This window comes from Monodelphis domestica, chromosome 6 (genome assembly GCF_027887165.1).
Source record: "Monodelphis domestica isolate mMonDom1 chromosome 6, mMonDom1.pri, whole genome shotgun sequence".
NCBI classification, from domain to species: domain Eukaryota; kingdom Metazoa; phylum Chordata; class Mammalia; order Didelphimorphia; family Didelphidae; genus Monodelphis; species Monodelphis domestica.
The window spans coordinates 139186402-139200588 of NC_077232.1; the positions used below are offsets into that span (position 1 = coordinate 139186402).

General features: G+C 37.9%; 2 protein-coding genes and 2 non-coding genes across 4 annotated transcripts; all 4 read left to right on the forward strand.

Moving 5' to 3' along the window:
* The first annotated feature begins 5236 nt into the window (after positions 1–5236).
* On the forward strand, positions 5237–12752 carry LOC103092701 (tigger transposable element-derived protein 1-like). Its single transcript, XM_007496460.3, has 4 exons — positions 5237–5383; positions 6144–6303; positions 7106–7185; positions 10911–12752. The coding sequence occupies exon 4, from the start codon at positions 10941–10943 to the stop codon at positions 12030–12032; it is 1092 nt and encodes a 363-aa protein (XP_007496522.2). The 5' UTR covers positions 5237–5383; positions 6144–6303; positions 7106–7185; positions 10911–10940; the 3' UTR covers positions 12033–12752.
* Positions 5917–6037, forward strand: LOC130455288 (small nucleolar RNA SNORA26). Its single transcript, XR_008913207.1, has one exon. It is a non-coding gene; the product is annotated as a small nucleolar RNA SNORA26 (small nucleolar RNA).
* Positions 6636–6756, forward strand: LOC130455287 (small nucleolar RNA SNORA26). Its single transcript, XR_008913206.1, has one exon. It is a non-coding gene; the product is annotated as a small nucleolar RNA SNORA26 (small nucleolar RNA).
* On the forward strand, positions 7192–9922 carry LOC130453500 (protein GVQW3-like). The gene has a single exon (XM_056802613.1). It carries the CDS (start codon positions 7331–7333, stop codon positions 7763–7765), a length of 435 nt encoding a protein of 144 aa, XP_056658591.1. The 5' UTR covers positions 7192–7330; the 3' UTR covers positions 7766–9922.
* Positions 12753–14187: the final 1435 nt, after the last annotated feature.

The window sequence follows — 14187 nt, forward strand, 5'->3', positions numbered from 1 at the left end:
GAGAACATCTTTAAGGACTTTAGGGGTGAAAAGAAATTTTAGGGGACAACCTTATGCTTTTATTGTAGAAAGGAAAGGGAAAGACAAATAGGCATGATGAAATATTTGCCAGTCAATTGTTTGGGGCAAGCTTTGGAGCATTTTTTTTCCCTTGGTGGTTAGTAAGGTCTTCTAGCATGTCTCCTAATTGATTTAAGGGCTTTAACAACCCCCAGTGAAAACTGTGTTTGACTTGGCTGACATCAAGCTTTCCTAATTTGTGTTCTGGTTTAGGAAGATGATGAAATGAGATTTTTTGGGTGTCAATTTATCAAGGGATTATCTTATTTGTTTTCATTCCCTTTTGTGTTAACTTTTCATTATACCATTTAAAGGAAAATATATAGTCTCCTAACAAGTCTCAATTTTCTTTAAAAAAACATACTAATACTTGCATAGACAAGTAAAAGAAAAAAGCCTGAATAACATTCATCTGAAATATACTGATATATGTACACCTTTTTCTGTTTAGACTCCTTTGAAGTGAAGATCAGAAGTGGTCCTTTCTCACTAGCTCATCTTTGATGTTTTTCTTTGCTTTTGCTTCAATTCTATATATAGACAAAATGTAAAATAGGCCAACATAAAAATCATCCTGTGATTAACTTAAGTAAAATATTTGTCAAAGAAAATCTGTTATTGTTCAATTATTTTAATGATGTTTCTGAGTATCTCAAAGAAAAGGATTTTCTAAGTCAATATATAGCTCACAGGGATCCTTATGCATAGTTTAGTGGTCTCTCTTTCAATTTAAGTTTGAAACCATTGTTCTAAGATATGACCTATGTGCTGACTGGGGAAGGAAGAATTCAAGAATGAGAGAAGAATATCTGGTGGAAGAGTTCACACTACTACTCACCTAGCAACAAAAAAAGCAGAAAGAAGAACTGAGGTTCTATACAACCAAACTGACAAGAAGCAATTGGGAAGACTGGATCATTGGTCCTAGCTAGCAACAGTGTGATTAGTGACAAAAAATGACTGGAAGAGAATTAATGGCTTGGGTCCTTAGTTCCATCAACTTACAAGACATTGACCCTTCCAGAGTTCATGAATAAAAGGTTCAACACCAGGAATGTTGGTTTGCTTCTAGTGGAAGCAGCTGGCAGTGACATATTGATCCAAACACCTGGAATGTGCTGCTGAAGGAAGATAAAGGCATGCAACTAATGGAGTCCACTACAAATTTAGATTATACAACTGAACTGGGTCCTCACTGCTGCTAGATAATCCTACTATCCCTCTCTTATAAATGCACTATTTCATTCTCCATAGCAGCTCTTCTAAACCTCACCCTTTCTCAAAATTCCCATGGTTCCCCCACCTCAGCTGAGAACTTTGCCTGATACATTACAGAAACATTTGAAACCATTTTTGACAAACTCTCCTTTCTCCCCTCTTCAGTTCCTTTCACTCAAATGCCTTCTGCCACTCTCTCTACCTTTACTTCTATTTCCTATGGTAAAGTGGCTTTACTCCTAAACAACACTAACCATCAAAGTGATCCCATTCCATCCTGTATTCTTCAACAGATTGCTATCTTGTCATCCCCACACTTTCACTTTTTTCAATCTCTCCCTCTCTACTGGTTCATTTCTTACTGCGTACAAACATGTCCATATTTCTGCTATGCTGAAGAAAACCTTACTTAATCCTTTCATTGATGCTATGATCATTTATTTCTTCTGCTCTTTGTAGTTAAATTCCTCAAAAAGAAGGTCTGCTAAATAGGTGCCTCCACTTTCTTTCCACTTACTCTCTTCTTATCCCTTTATAATCTGGCTTTTGGTTTTATGATTCCACCAGAACTGGCTCTCTAAAGTTATCTTCTGGTTGCCAAATCTAATGGCCTTTTTTCAATTTTCATTCTTCTTTTTTTTTTTACCCTTACCCAAGGCAGAAGAGTGGTAAGGGCTAGGCAATGGGGGTCAAGTGACTTGCCCAGCGTCACACAGCTGGGAAGTGGCTGAGGTCAGATTTGAACCTAGGACCTCCCGTCTCTAGGCCTGGTTCTCAATCCATTGAGCTACCCAGCTGCCCCCTCTACTATATATTATAATAGAATGAAAATACAATAGAGAGGAAGAGCTAAGAATTTCCCTTCAAGGGTGGTGGAGACATCAAGAATTAAATGGAGTAAATATACACTACACTTCTAGACCACCTAAAACAAGGGCTATTCATTACAACAAAGAGAAGGAAAGGAATAGAGGTAGCCAGCTGTCTAAGAATCATAAAAGAATTTGGTGCCCACTGGTGTTGAATGGAGTACATTTTTACCAGGGTGAGGACTGGATTGCCAGTAACATAGTCCTGATTCATGAACAGGATCATGCAGTAGCTACCAGAGTTCCTTAGGTAGGATAAAATAATTATTTCACAAAATCAATTTGGAGATAGAAACCTCCAAATTTCATAGATTAGGGAATCTTAGAATCCATTTAAGATTTACTGAAAATTGCTTTACCTTGTTCAGCACTGCCAGTACTTTACTATTTACTTCCCTCTTGATCCTTTATTTGGGGGGGCGGCAGGGAGAGAGATCCAGGATCTTTTTCCTGGTACTCATTTTTTTGGACTCCTTTCTGGATCCTGGGACACTTGCTGTGGTAGTTCTCTCATTTTTTTCTTCTGGAAAGAGCAGAAATTGATCCAATTCTTTTACACCTTCCTATGTCCATTATAGAAGGGGTAACAATGATAAAACTTCCTTACTCTAAGTAAATAACTAGAACCTTCTGAGACTTTGTAAGTTTTTTGTTTTTTGTTTTTTGCTTCTACTGAATATACTGAATATGTCACAGCTCTACATACACTCTTACTGCTTCTAAGCTTATATTCTGAATACCACATCCTTTTGTGCACCAACTGCATTCTCTCCTTTCTTCATTCTTTTTTTTCTCTCCTTTCACTTTCCCTCCTTCCTTTTTAATGCCCTTTGTAATTAATTTTTTCTTTTTTGCTATCTATCTTCTGCTCCCACGGGAAAAAGATTAGGGCCCCAGAAACATAACAATCAGACATCCCATATTTGATAGGTTTTCTCATCATTGCCCATATATGGCAGAATTGGTCCATATGTAAGCTCTAAAATCAGCACACACTCAATCACATTGGTTGGATACATTATTTCCCCTTTTATGTTCTACCCCTTACTTAGTCAAACTGTCCTCTGAAACACTCTAAGCTTTCTTCCCTCTTTGTCTTATAGTTCACATTATTCTCTCTGCTTATATATCTTCTTCATCTACCCCAATTTTGAATTCTGGAAATTCCATTCGACCTTAAAGAGGTACCTCAGATTTTTCTCTTCCATGAATTCTTCTCTGTTCCTCAATCAGAAGTGGTAGTTCTTTCCTAAGAACTATTATCTTACTTGGTTCCTAACTTTCTTAGGCATTTATATTTTCTTTCTTTTTCTTTTTAAACTTTTACTTTCTTAGTAATAACTCTAAGGTAGAAGGTCAAAGGCTAGGCAAACAGGTTTAAATTACTTGTCCATTGGCATAGCTAGGAAGTATCTCAGGCTAGATTTGAAATCAGGTCCTTCCAATTCCAGGCCTGGCATTCTGTCCACTGAACCACCCAACTGCCCCATTTACATTTTATTTCATAATAGGATTATTTGTTTACATCTTATCACTAGATTATGAGTTTCCTTTTGTATATGACCTTACCTCCAACAGGAGGTATAGTGAGCACTTAATGTTTATTAAATTAACATTAATTTTATTGTTCAGTCATGAGTATAGTCATTTCTACTTTTTAAAGATGACTGGGTATGAAATATAGATCCTATCCTCAGAGGCCAATAACCTACTTTCAAACAGTTTCAAACAACTTTTGAAATTCCTTTTCCTCTATAAAGTCTCATATTAATAGATTACCTTTGTCACTCAGGATTTAAAATTTCACTATGGAGTCATCTATTTTTCTAAGTTACTAATGATTACAATACTTGATAACTTATCATAACAACCCTATAAAGTAAGTTGTGCAAATATCTCCACCATCCAACACTTTATTTATCTCCATATGTAAATCACTTTCCTTTTGCTATGTGCCATGTCCTCAGCTTCCCATCTCCTTTTGTTGAGTTTATCTACTCTCAAAGTTTCAGTTATCACTTCTTTTCAGAAAATCCCAAATCTATATAATCTAGACAGAATTTTCCCCCTGAGGTCCACTGCAATCCTAGCTAGAAATTTCCACCTGGATGTCTTATGGCTTTTTTACCTTAATTTGTTCAAAAAGAAACTCATCACACTGAGATGCATCATGGTGTAGCAGAGGTGGAAATGCAGTATCTGAAATCAAATGACTTGAGTTACAATCTTAGCTCTTGTCACTTAACTGTTTCCTTGGACAAATCTGCTAAAATTCTACCTCTGTTTGCAAGTTCATTCATACATAGACATAGATATATATTTATTCATATATATGTAATTGTTTGCATGCTGTCTCCCCAATTAGATTGTAAACACTTGAAAGCAGCAACTTAAAAAAAGGTTTTTAATTCTTCCTTTGTATCCCCTGTGCTTAGTACAGCACTTGGCATATAGATAATACTTAAGAAATACTGACTTGACAACCTCTATGTGCCTCATTTTCTCGCCTGTAAAATGAGGGTCACTAGATCAGATGGTCTCTGAGGTCCTTTTCATCCTATGACTAAGAGTTTAGGAGCGATAGCATTATGCTAGGAATAGGTCTCAAAAATGAACATGACCTAGATCTAACAGTTCTGCTTAGGGACCACTGAAAAGAGAGGGTTTGTGGAGGAAAAAGCAGGAGGAGATATCTGGTTTCTCTCTCCTCACTCAGACCCTTTAAACACAGTTATCACGGGCAAAAGTAGGAGCCACGTGGGAAAGGACTCAGGTTTACACCAAGGCTATTTAGGGGAGGTAAGGAGGTAGGTAGGTCTGGGGGCAAGATGATCCAGGTACAGTTCAGAATTTAGGGAGGAAAGGGATGTTTAAGGAGGAGTTTGGTAGTAAGGACACATAGCACCGAAAAAGACCATTTTTCTCAACAGGTCCTGCATGTGGGGAGGAGGGGGTGGGGAGGAGAGGATGAAGGACAGGAAGGAGGGGTGGGTAAGAAGGAAGAAACAGAATGAAGGTCACATGCTCGCCTTCCCTTTTAGCCAATAGTAAGTAACCGGGCCCTCCTCTCCCGCCTCCCAGGCACGTCACTTTCCCTTTGATTGGTGGACCCACTCTTCCGCGGGCACGCGCGGACCAGACTCCTGGGCCTTTCTTAAACCCGGCCCCTTGACTCACCTTTCTCTTTTCTTCTCGGCTGTGAAGGTGGAAGATGGACGCGTCCTCCTGGGCCCAAGGTAGCTACCAGTCTTTGGTTCTCTTCCCCCACACCCTCCCCGCCGCCCATTCCTCACCCCACGCAGCCTGGGCCGCAGCCCCTTCAGTCCTGACCCTCCTCAGACCCTGCTGGGGTCGGAGAAGGGCAGTGACAGAACCGTAGGGCTGGCGGGCGGGCAGGCACGCGGGCGGTCGAGAGTCAGGCCGAGCCCCCACTGCAGAGGTATTTGTTCTCTTTGGGAGAAAAGTACCCACAACTGTTTCGGTCCCTCCCATTTTTCACTCCTCACCGTGAGTACCCCAGAATCCCGTCCCCAGACCCTCGACCCATGTCCAGGCCAAAGCCTGATTTTAAGTAGCCGGAGGGTGGACTGGATGCCCTGGGCACGCCTCTCGGGTTGGTCGCTCTCCCACTGGGACCAGTGAAGGGGGTGGATGGAGGAAGAGAGGCACGGACTTTCAGGTCGGGGTCAGGCCTCCCCATTGAACAAGGGCCGCTTCTTGCGCCGCTTCTCTCTCCGCGGTGCTCCGACTCGCCGCATCCCCTCGAGCTTTGCCCACCTTGAGCTAATTGTGCTTCACGTGGCCAGAACAGAGGGGTAAAGCAGTCATCTCTCTAAAACCCGGGGCAGATAAACTACCCTCTGTTCCGGATCCTGTCGTGAGAGACATTCCCAGCTATTTAGTTACACCTCGAGGCCCCCCAAGGGTTCAGCCTCCCGCCTCCCCTGCCTTACTTTGTTCTGCTTTAACATGTAACTCTGGAATTTGTCTTTCTAGGTGTTTCGTGGAAGAGCCACCCTGGCTACATTGTTGCTGCTTAGAAGATGTGAACTGTTAAAACCCCTTTCCTATAGGAAAAGGCAGGCACTGAGAGCTCCTGAGGCTGAGGAAGCCTTTTGAAAATTGAAAGTTAATGTATTATTTTGTAAAATATCAGGTAGAGTAAGATTTGTCTCCCTACATACTATTAAACTCATGTTGCTATTATATGTATATATTTCCTACAGGGATACATTTGCTGTACTCTCAAAATAAGCTGTTTGTTTTTTTGCCCTTAGTATGGCAAATGGGTTTTAAAACAGACCCATCTTGGTTTTGATTTAACTTCCTCTTGTATGTACTAAAACTGTTTTCAGGAATTTTGTGTATAAACCTAAAATATGCCACCCCTCCCCCAAATCAGAATGGCTAGAGTTGGCTTATTTCCCATTGAAAATTAGGAAATTAAATAAAGAGTGAGGGAGTAGTAAATAATAGAGCCCTTTTATGTAGCCTGTTAAAGCTGCAGTGCTTTAAGAGGCTAACCCAGAATGAAGGGTATAATAATTCTCCATTAAACCCAAATCAGAGATTTAAAACTCTTTTTTGGATCCTGTCTGGAGTTACAGTTGAACATTGGTGGACTTGAGGGTTTCTTAATTTTACATACCTTCCAAATTCTTGGAATGCTTTCTTACTCTAAAGCCCAAATTAAGATGAAAGTTATACAAAGTTTTAGTTATTTAGAAGCTTTAGGCTATTTCTGAAAAGTATTCCAGTTATATGAAACATTTTCAGTAGGTGAGGACAAATCTAATCAAATGTAGACATATTTTGTAATTGACAATGCACCAACAAGAAGTTGCTTCTACTTTTATGGAAATTAAGCAAAAGAAAATGCGCTTAAAAATAGAATATTGCACAACTTCTTACCTCAGCATCAACATTACTGAATACTCGTTTCTTTTTTTTTTTTGTAGGTAGGAAAAATACAAGCTGGGATGACGTGATTCTGAAACACCTCCAAAAACCTTTAATCCACTGCTGTATAATTCACAAGGTGTGACCATTAAATAAGACTAGTTTTTATTGTTTGACTTGTGGAACAGAGAAGTGATCCTAGTGGAATATGCTTCACTTTGCAGGAAAAAAAATGATTTCAAGGTCCCTGTATTAGCATTCTTACTTGTAGAGTATAGAAAAGCATGCTTCCTGTTGGTGTAAAAATGAGTGACCGTTACTTAGAACAAAGAATTCATATCAAACTTTGTGTAAAGCTAAACAAATCTGCCAGTGAGACACTTGAAATGTTAAAAGAAATTTATGGAGATGAAGTAATGTCAAGAGCAAGAGTTTTTGATTGGCACAAAAGGTTTAAGGAAGGTAGGGATGATGTCCATGATGATGCCCGGAGTGGGCGCCCAATCACTCACAGGACCAATGAAAATGTTGAAAAGGTTCGAGATTTGGTTCGTTCAAATAGTCAATTGACTGTGAGAATGATGGCTGAAAAATTGTCTTTAGATAAAGAGACAGTTAGACTTATTTTGAAAGAGAATTTGAATATGAGGAAAGTTTCTGGTAAGATTGTGCCTCGAACAGTTTCAGTAGATGATACTGGTGAGGTCGAGCTAAAATAGAGTGGAACCAATCTCCTTTGAAAGGAGTTTTCATGATTGATCTTTCAGTGATTCTTCCTTATTCTATTAAATTTCATTGCTATAGAAGCAACTTAAAATAAGGTGACCGTCTTCAATCATTTTCACTAAGTTTTCTTGGTATAAAATGTGAAGAAAGTATAAATGAAAGGTAAAAGCAGTGATGATATAATGGAGGTAGCACCCACTGCAGTTAATCAGTTAAAGAACTAGATCCCCTCCCTTTTTAAATGCATGGGGTGATTTTTGCTTTATTGCTAAGGTCTAATTCATACATCTGAAAGGTGAGTAGCTAGTAGTTTAAGGGTGAGCCAGGACTTGTACTGTATCATGTAATCTTTAAAACAAAAGAGTAGGATGAGTAGATTGTATATGTCTACAGAAAATGATTCTGTTGGTATTGGAGTTGGAGCTTACCTTATAACAGGACAGTAATTCAAGTAAACCCTCAAGAATAGAACACCATGAAAAGGCTGTTGGGAAAAGGATGTAGAAAGGGCTTTGACAAAAGCATGGTTGTGATTTTAGTTTGAAATTCATGCCTTGTCCTAGTCTTGTCCCTTGGTATAGGAATGTGAGGTTTAGCTTCTGGAAAGTTTCTCTAAGTTAATTTAATCCAAAATCTGCTACCATTCAACAAGAAAATGAAATTTTAGTGGAAAGGTGAATGCAGCATTGACAATTAACTACCACAACTTATTGTGGATGTTATTGGTACACTAGGGATTAAAGTTCACAATTTGTAAACTGGAAGACAGCAACAAGTAACTGAGGTTTCTGAGGAAAGCATGATTTTAAACTAAATCTAGAAAAGTCCTAAAATCTTCAGAGCTAATAAAAAGGGAAATGACAATGCTGCTGTAAATGTTGATGAAGCCATAATGACTTCAAGACAACTTTAATAAAGTAATAGAGTGGTTAATTGGTTAGTAAAGAATGCCATATACTTTGCATAGCTAAGATTAGTAGATTGTAAGGTTCTTGAGGTCCAAGACTTAACAAATTCACTAATTTCTCTACACTTGAAAATTTTGGTTGAATGAATTCACCATTCTTGGTATCAGTGAAGCAGAAAAACTGATCCTCAAAATTACAATAAATCTTAGAAACTGAATAGCAGTTTTATAGCTACTGACAAGTTTGGCAAGGGAATGGGCAGGAAGAATATTCAATCTCAATATTAGTTTTCTAAAATCATGTTGGAATAAGCCCAAAGGACTTAACAATCAAACATGTTATGCTGTGCATGAAACAGGAAATAAGAAATTTGTATCTTAAGTTTTAGGTAAAGGCTTATACTGAAATGCTAGTGATTCATGAGACTCATTACACTAATGGCATTAGTCAGTGGCCTCCCTTGAGCTTCACTAATAGATAATCAGATTACTTAGGGAGTGTTGTAGTATTATACTTGGTACACTGGGGATTAAAGTTCACAATTTGTAAACTGGAAGACAGCAACAAGTAACTGAGGTTTCTGAGGAAACCATGATTTTAAACTAAATCTATAAAAGGTAAAGACAAAGCCTACATTCCAAACAATACAGTTTTCTTGTTTTGGCCAGCAAGGTTGTGTAAAGAATATAAAAGTAATAGCTGGATTTCCTAGAAACTGCTGTTTAAAATTGTCATTAGTTAATTCTCAATATCTGCATATTTAGGGTATGTCATTGCTAGATCCATCTTCCTGACAGATGTAATATAATAATGCTTAAGTTGCAAAAATGTTGATGTTTCATACTTAAAACAGATTGTTTTTTGTTATTGTTTTGAAACTAAAAATCAAGTTCTTTTCTGTCTATTCTTCTGCCACTCTAACCTCATGGCCTCCTTAGACTTCTCATCTCTTTTTCCTATTAATCTAGTTACTTAGTTATTTCCTAATGCTTTCATTTAGGCCCTAAGGCACCTGTACTTTGATAGTCCCTTTGTATCCCTTCTATGACCTGCATTTTTCCATTACAACTTTATTTTCTTTGGTAAAGATCAGGTAAAAGGAAATGTTCCTCGGCTATTGCTTAATACAAACAGACCTACTTATTGATCTTAACAGTGCTGTCTCTGTCACTTGTTTCTGTCAGACTTGTGTCACTCATGTCTTTATGCATCTTTAATAAACTATTCCCTTTTTTGATCCAATCACAATTTATCCATAGTATTTAATAGCCTTTACAAACAAATCTACAACTTCAGCTGTATGCATGTCTGTGCATGTGTTCTATTAGACCATAGCCCATTCTAAGAGCTGGGGCTGATCTGATTTCCCATAATGTCTACTATATTGTGTATAGTGAATACTCAGTATTGACCTTTTTTCATGCTTGCACAATTTGCAGATATGACTAGTCCTATTCATGAATTATATTCATGGTGCCTTCACTTGAAATTGTGTTTTTATGTCAAGCCTATTAAATGTAATAATGAAAATTTGAGATTACATGTTTACTAATTTAAATTTATCTTGGCATGGAATGGTTGACTTTAGATATTATCTTAATGCCAAAGGCAACAGCAAGCGAGTCCAAATCTTGTGATAACTAGATATTGTGTAATTTGAAATGTGAGTAAATGATTCAGTTTTAAAGTGCTTAAGTGTGTCCAAGGCACTGGGCCAGTCTTTGTTAGGTAAAAGGAAATCATCAGAATAATTAGAGTATTGAAATACTGTACTGTGATCATTCGAGGATTGAGTATGGTAATCTATCCCTAACTCTTTACTGTTTTATACAAAGTAGTGTCCATTCACTCACTAAACCTTAGGAAAAATTGGCATTGACTCTAGTGTCTTATAAAACAACACAGTGATCTGGTGAGATGTTTTTCTTCATTTTCACATGTGAAGACTTATTCAGCAAGGGGCTTTTTATTTAGTACAGTGGTATCTTGATACATGAGCACCTTGAGCCATAAGCAATTTGAGATACGAGCAGTCACGATTGGGGTTTTTTGTTTTAAGTCACAAGCAGATATTTGAATCACAAGATTCTACCCCTCTTCACTAGATAGCCTGCTGAACATTCATTCGGGTTCGTAAATTACATGAAACTGTATTTTCAGTGTTTATCTGGCCGTGCAAGCATCTGTATTGAATTGCTTTTGCTTTCTTTATTTTTGTCTTTATTATCAGTTTTTTGGGCAAATTTCTTAAATTTTAACCATGGGTCCTAAGAAAATGAGTGCCAAGGGCAGTTCTGAGAAGAAGAGAAGGATGATGTCCATGAAATTAAAGCAAGAAATCATCGAAAAACATGAGCGAGGTATGCGTGTTTCTGACTTGGCAAAGGAATATGATCGTAGTACATCAACAATATGTACAATTTTAAAGCAAAAGGAGTTGTTAAAGGTTATAATGCCAGCCAAGGGTATTAAGATTATTTCAAAGCTGCGGACCTCTGCCCATGAAGAGATGGAGAGGCTATTGTTAGTCTGGTTGATGGAGAAGCAGCTCGCAGGAGATACTGTAACTGAAAGCATTATCTGTGAGAAGGCACGAGAGATTTATGGTGGTTTGGTGGAGCGGACACCAGGCACATCAGTGGATGAGGCATCACAAGAGTCATTCAAAGCCAGTCGGGGATGGTTTGATAACTTCAAAAAAAGGTCAGGCATTCACTCTGTCCTCAGGCATGGGCACAGTGAGGCAGCAAGCACAGATAAGAAATCAGCAAAGGCTTTCATTGAAACCTTTGCAAAATTGGTAGAAGATGAAGCATACATCCCCCAGCAAGTTTTTAATTGTGATGAGGCAGGGCTATTCTGGAAAAAGATGCCAAGGAGGACATATATAACCACAGAAGAGAAGAACATGCCAGCCCACAAACCTACAAAGAATAGGCTAGCCCTTGGGCTTTGTGCAAATGTGAGTGGTGACTATAAGATCAAGCACAGTGAGGAACTGACCACTGAGGAATTGAAGGAGTTGCAGCAGCAGCAGCATTCAGAGGTTTTGCAGGAAATTAGTGGGGAGGAGCCTGAGGTGGATGAGGTAATCAGCACTAGTGAGATTAAGGAAATGTTGAGGATTTGGGAAAAAATTAAACAGTTTATTGAAAAGACACACCCAGAAAAAGTTGCAGCCAGTCGTGCATTAGAGCTATGTAATGACACTTGTTTCACACATTATCGAAATGTTCTGAAAGGAAGGAAGAAAAAAATTTCCATGGAAAGGTTTTTGTTGAAACGGCCTCTAAGTAAAATTGAGGAAAGTGTGGCAAAACATCCAAAAATCAAAGAAGAAAATGATAAGTAAAGTAAAAAAATAGCAATTAAGTTTAGCAATAAAGTTACATATCATAAGTAATAAGACCAATTTTGCATTTAAATGTAGCATTATGTGTCTAGAGTAAGTTATGTTAGGAGATAGCACGAAATGAAAGCCTCTGCCAGCATCTTCGCCTGACCTTGAAGGTAAATAACATTTCATAAGCAAGTTTATTTCTTTATATTCTTATTATTTATAAATCTATTTATTTGTTATTTATGAAGTACATTTTCATATTTAAAAGTATATAAAACAAAAATGTGTGTGTGTGTTATTTTTGGGGGGAGCGGACCGGATTAATTGCATTTCCCTTAATTTAAATGGGGAAATTCAGTTTGACAAAAGACCAAATTGAGTTACAAGCTTGGCCATGGAATGAATTAAACTTGTGTGTCATGGTACCACTGTACTATACATTCTCCAGTATTCTAAACTAGCTAAATTTCCATTTGGTTCATGGAAATATTATAGAGTTTATATGTTTAGGACTAACTTACATTAAGTTCTGCTTTTTGTCATAATTAAATGATTTCCCCCCCATATTTTCTCAAGACCAATTGATACCTGTTGCTAGTCAAGCTGTTCTTGTATATCTTAGAAATTCCTGATGCACTCTCCCAAAATTCACCTTTTGGGAAAGAGAATGGAAATATCAAAGTTCTACTTAATTGTAATTAAACAAAAATAAAGTTTGTATAAAAGACTTAATGATCTTTGGTGATATTTGACAATCAACATTCTCCCCCAAAGTGTTTAAAGTTTCATACTTGTAATATCTCTGATTTAAATCCAATAGTAAATGATGTGTGATCTTGGCAACTTTCTAAAGGAAGAGTATGAGAAGATAGTCTGTTAAAGGTTTTTTGAAAAGTGCACATGGAAAGGAACTTTTTTTTAACCCTTACCTTCTGGCTTAGAATCAATTCTGAGCAGTAAGGACTGGGTAATCAGGAGTTGTCACTTGCCCAGGGTCACACAGCTAGGAAATGTCTGCTCTTAATTTGAACCCAAGACCTTGTCCTTGAATGTATCCACTCAACTACCTAGCTGCCCCAGAATAACTATTAAAATTATGAGATACAGAGGCATGGTCAGTTTTATAGTAAATTTTTTTTTGAAAGGTAGCTAAGCCCTCAAAGCAAAGGGGAAAAGTGATAGTAAAACTACAGTACTACATTTTAAGATGTGGTTGGGGGGTGGTCAACTTTGATAAGAAAAATTCAATCTTGACATATAATTGGTTTCCTTCTGCCTTTAAAAACCATTTTAGGGGGACAGCTGGGTAGCTCAGTGGATTGAGAGCCAGGCCTAGAGATGGGAGGTCCTAGGTTCAAATCTGGCCTCAGCCACTTCCCAGCTGTGTGACCCTGGGCAAGTCACTTGACCCCCATTGCCTAGCCCTTACCACTCTTCTGCCTTGGAGCCAATACACTATTGACTCCAAGACGGAAGGTAAGGGTTAAAAAAAAAAACATAAAAAGTTTAAAGTTTAAAAGTTTACCTTAAAACATTAAAGTTTACCTACTACCAAAAGCGTCTATTATGCAAAAAACAAAGACCCCTGAAATAAGGAACAGATTGAAGAGAAATTTTAAGGTTCTTTGTATGGTTGGAAGATGATTCGATGGAAAGTGTGTTGCAAAGATGTACTGAGTAGCACTGAAATGGAGGTGTGCTTAGTGTGAATCAATGATTGAACCTCTTAGAACTAAAGAAATTTAATTGGCATAGATCCAGAACACCAATGAAACTTATATTTTAATGTTTAGTATATCAGGCCTAGTGGAATTCATAACATTTGTAAGGGACCTGAAAAGTCACCTAATTAAGCTGCAATCCCTTTTACAAAAACAATCTTGTCTGGGCAGAGATGTCTAATGTTTGAGGGAATATGTATAGAAATAGTTTTATACAGGGAATTAGAATTCTTCCTAATCCTGGCTTTCCCACTGGAGACCATAAGTCAAATGAAATGTAGTCCTTATATGTGAAGATAATGGTCATTTTTTTTGGACTTTCAAAACTGACATTGAGTTCACAGAAATTGCTTTTTTAGCCCTTTATCAGCTAGGTGGCTGAATGGATAGATGCCAGAAGGCCTGAATTTAAACACAACTTTAGATACTTATTCTCTCTGGCCCTG

Coding starts and splice junctions, on each gene's coding strand:
- LOC130453500 (XM_056802613.1), top strand. CDS start 7,331: ATGCTTCCTGTTGGTGTAAAAATGAGTGACCGTTACTTAGAACAAAGA.
- LOC103092701 (XM_007496460.3), top strand. CDS start 10,941: ATGGGTCCTAAGAAAATGAGTGCCAAGGGCAGTTCTGAGAAGAAGAGA.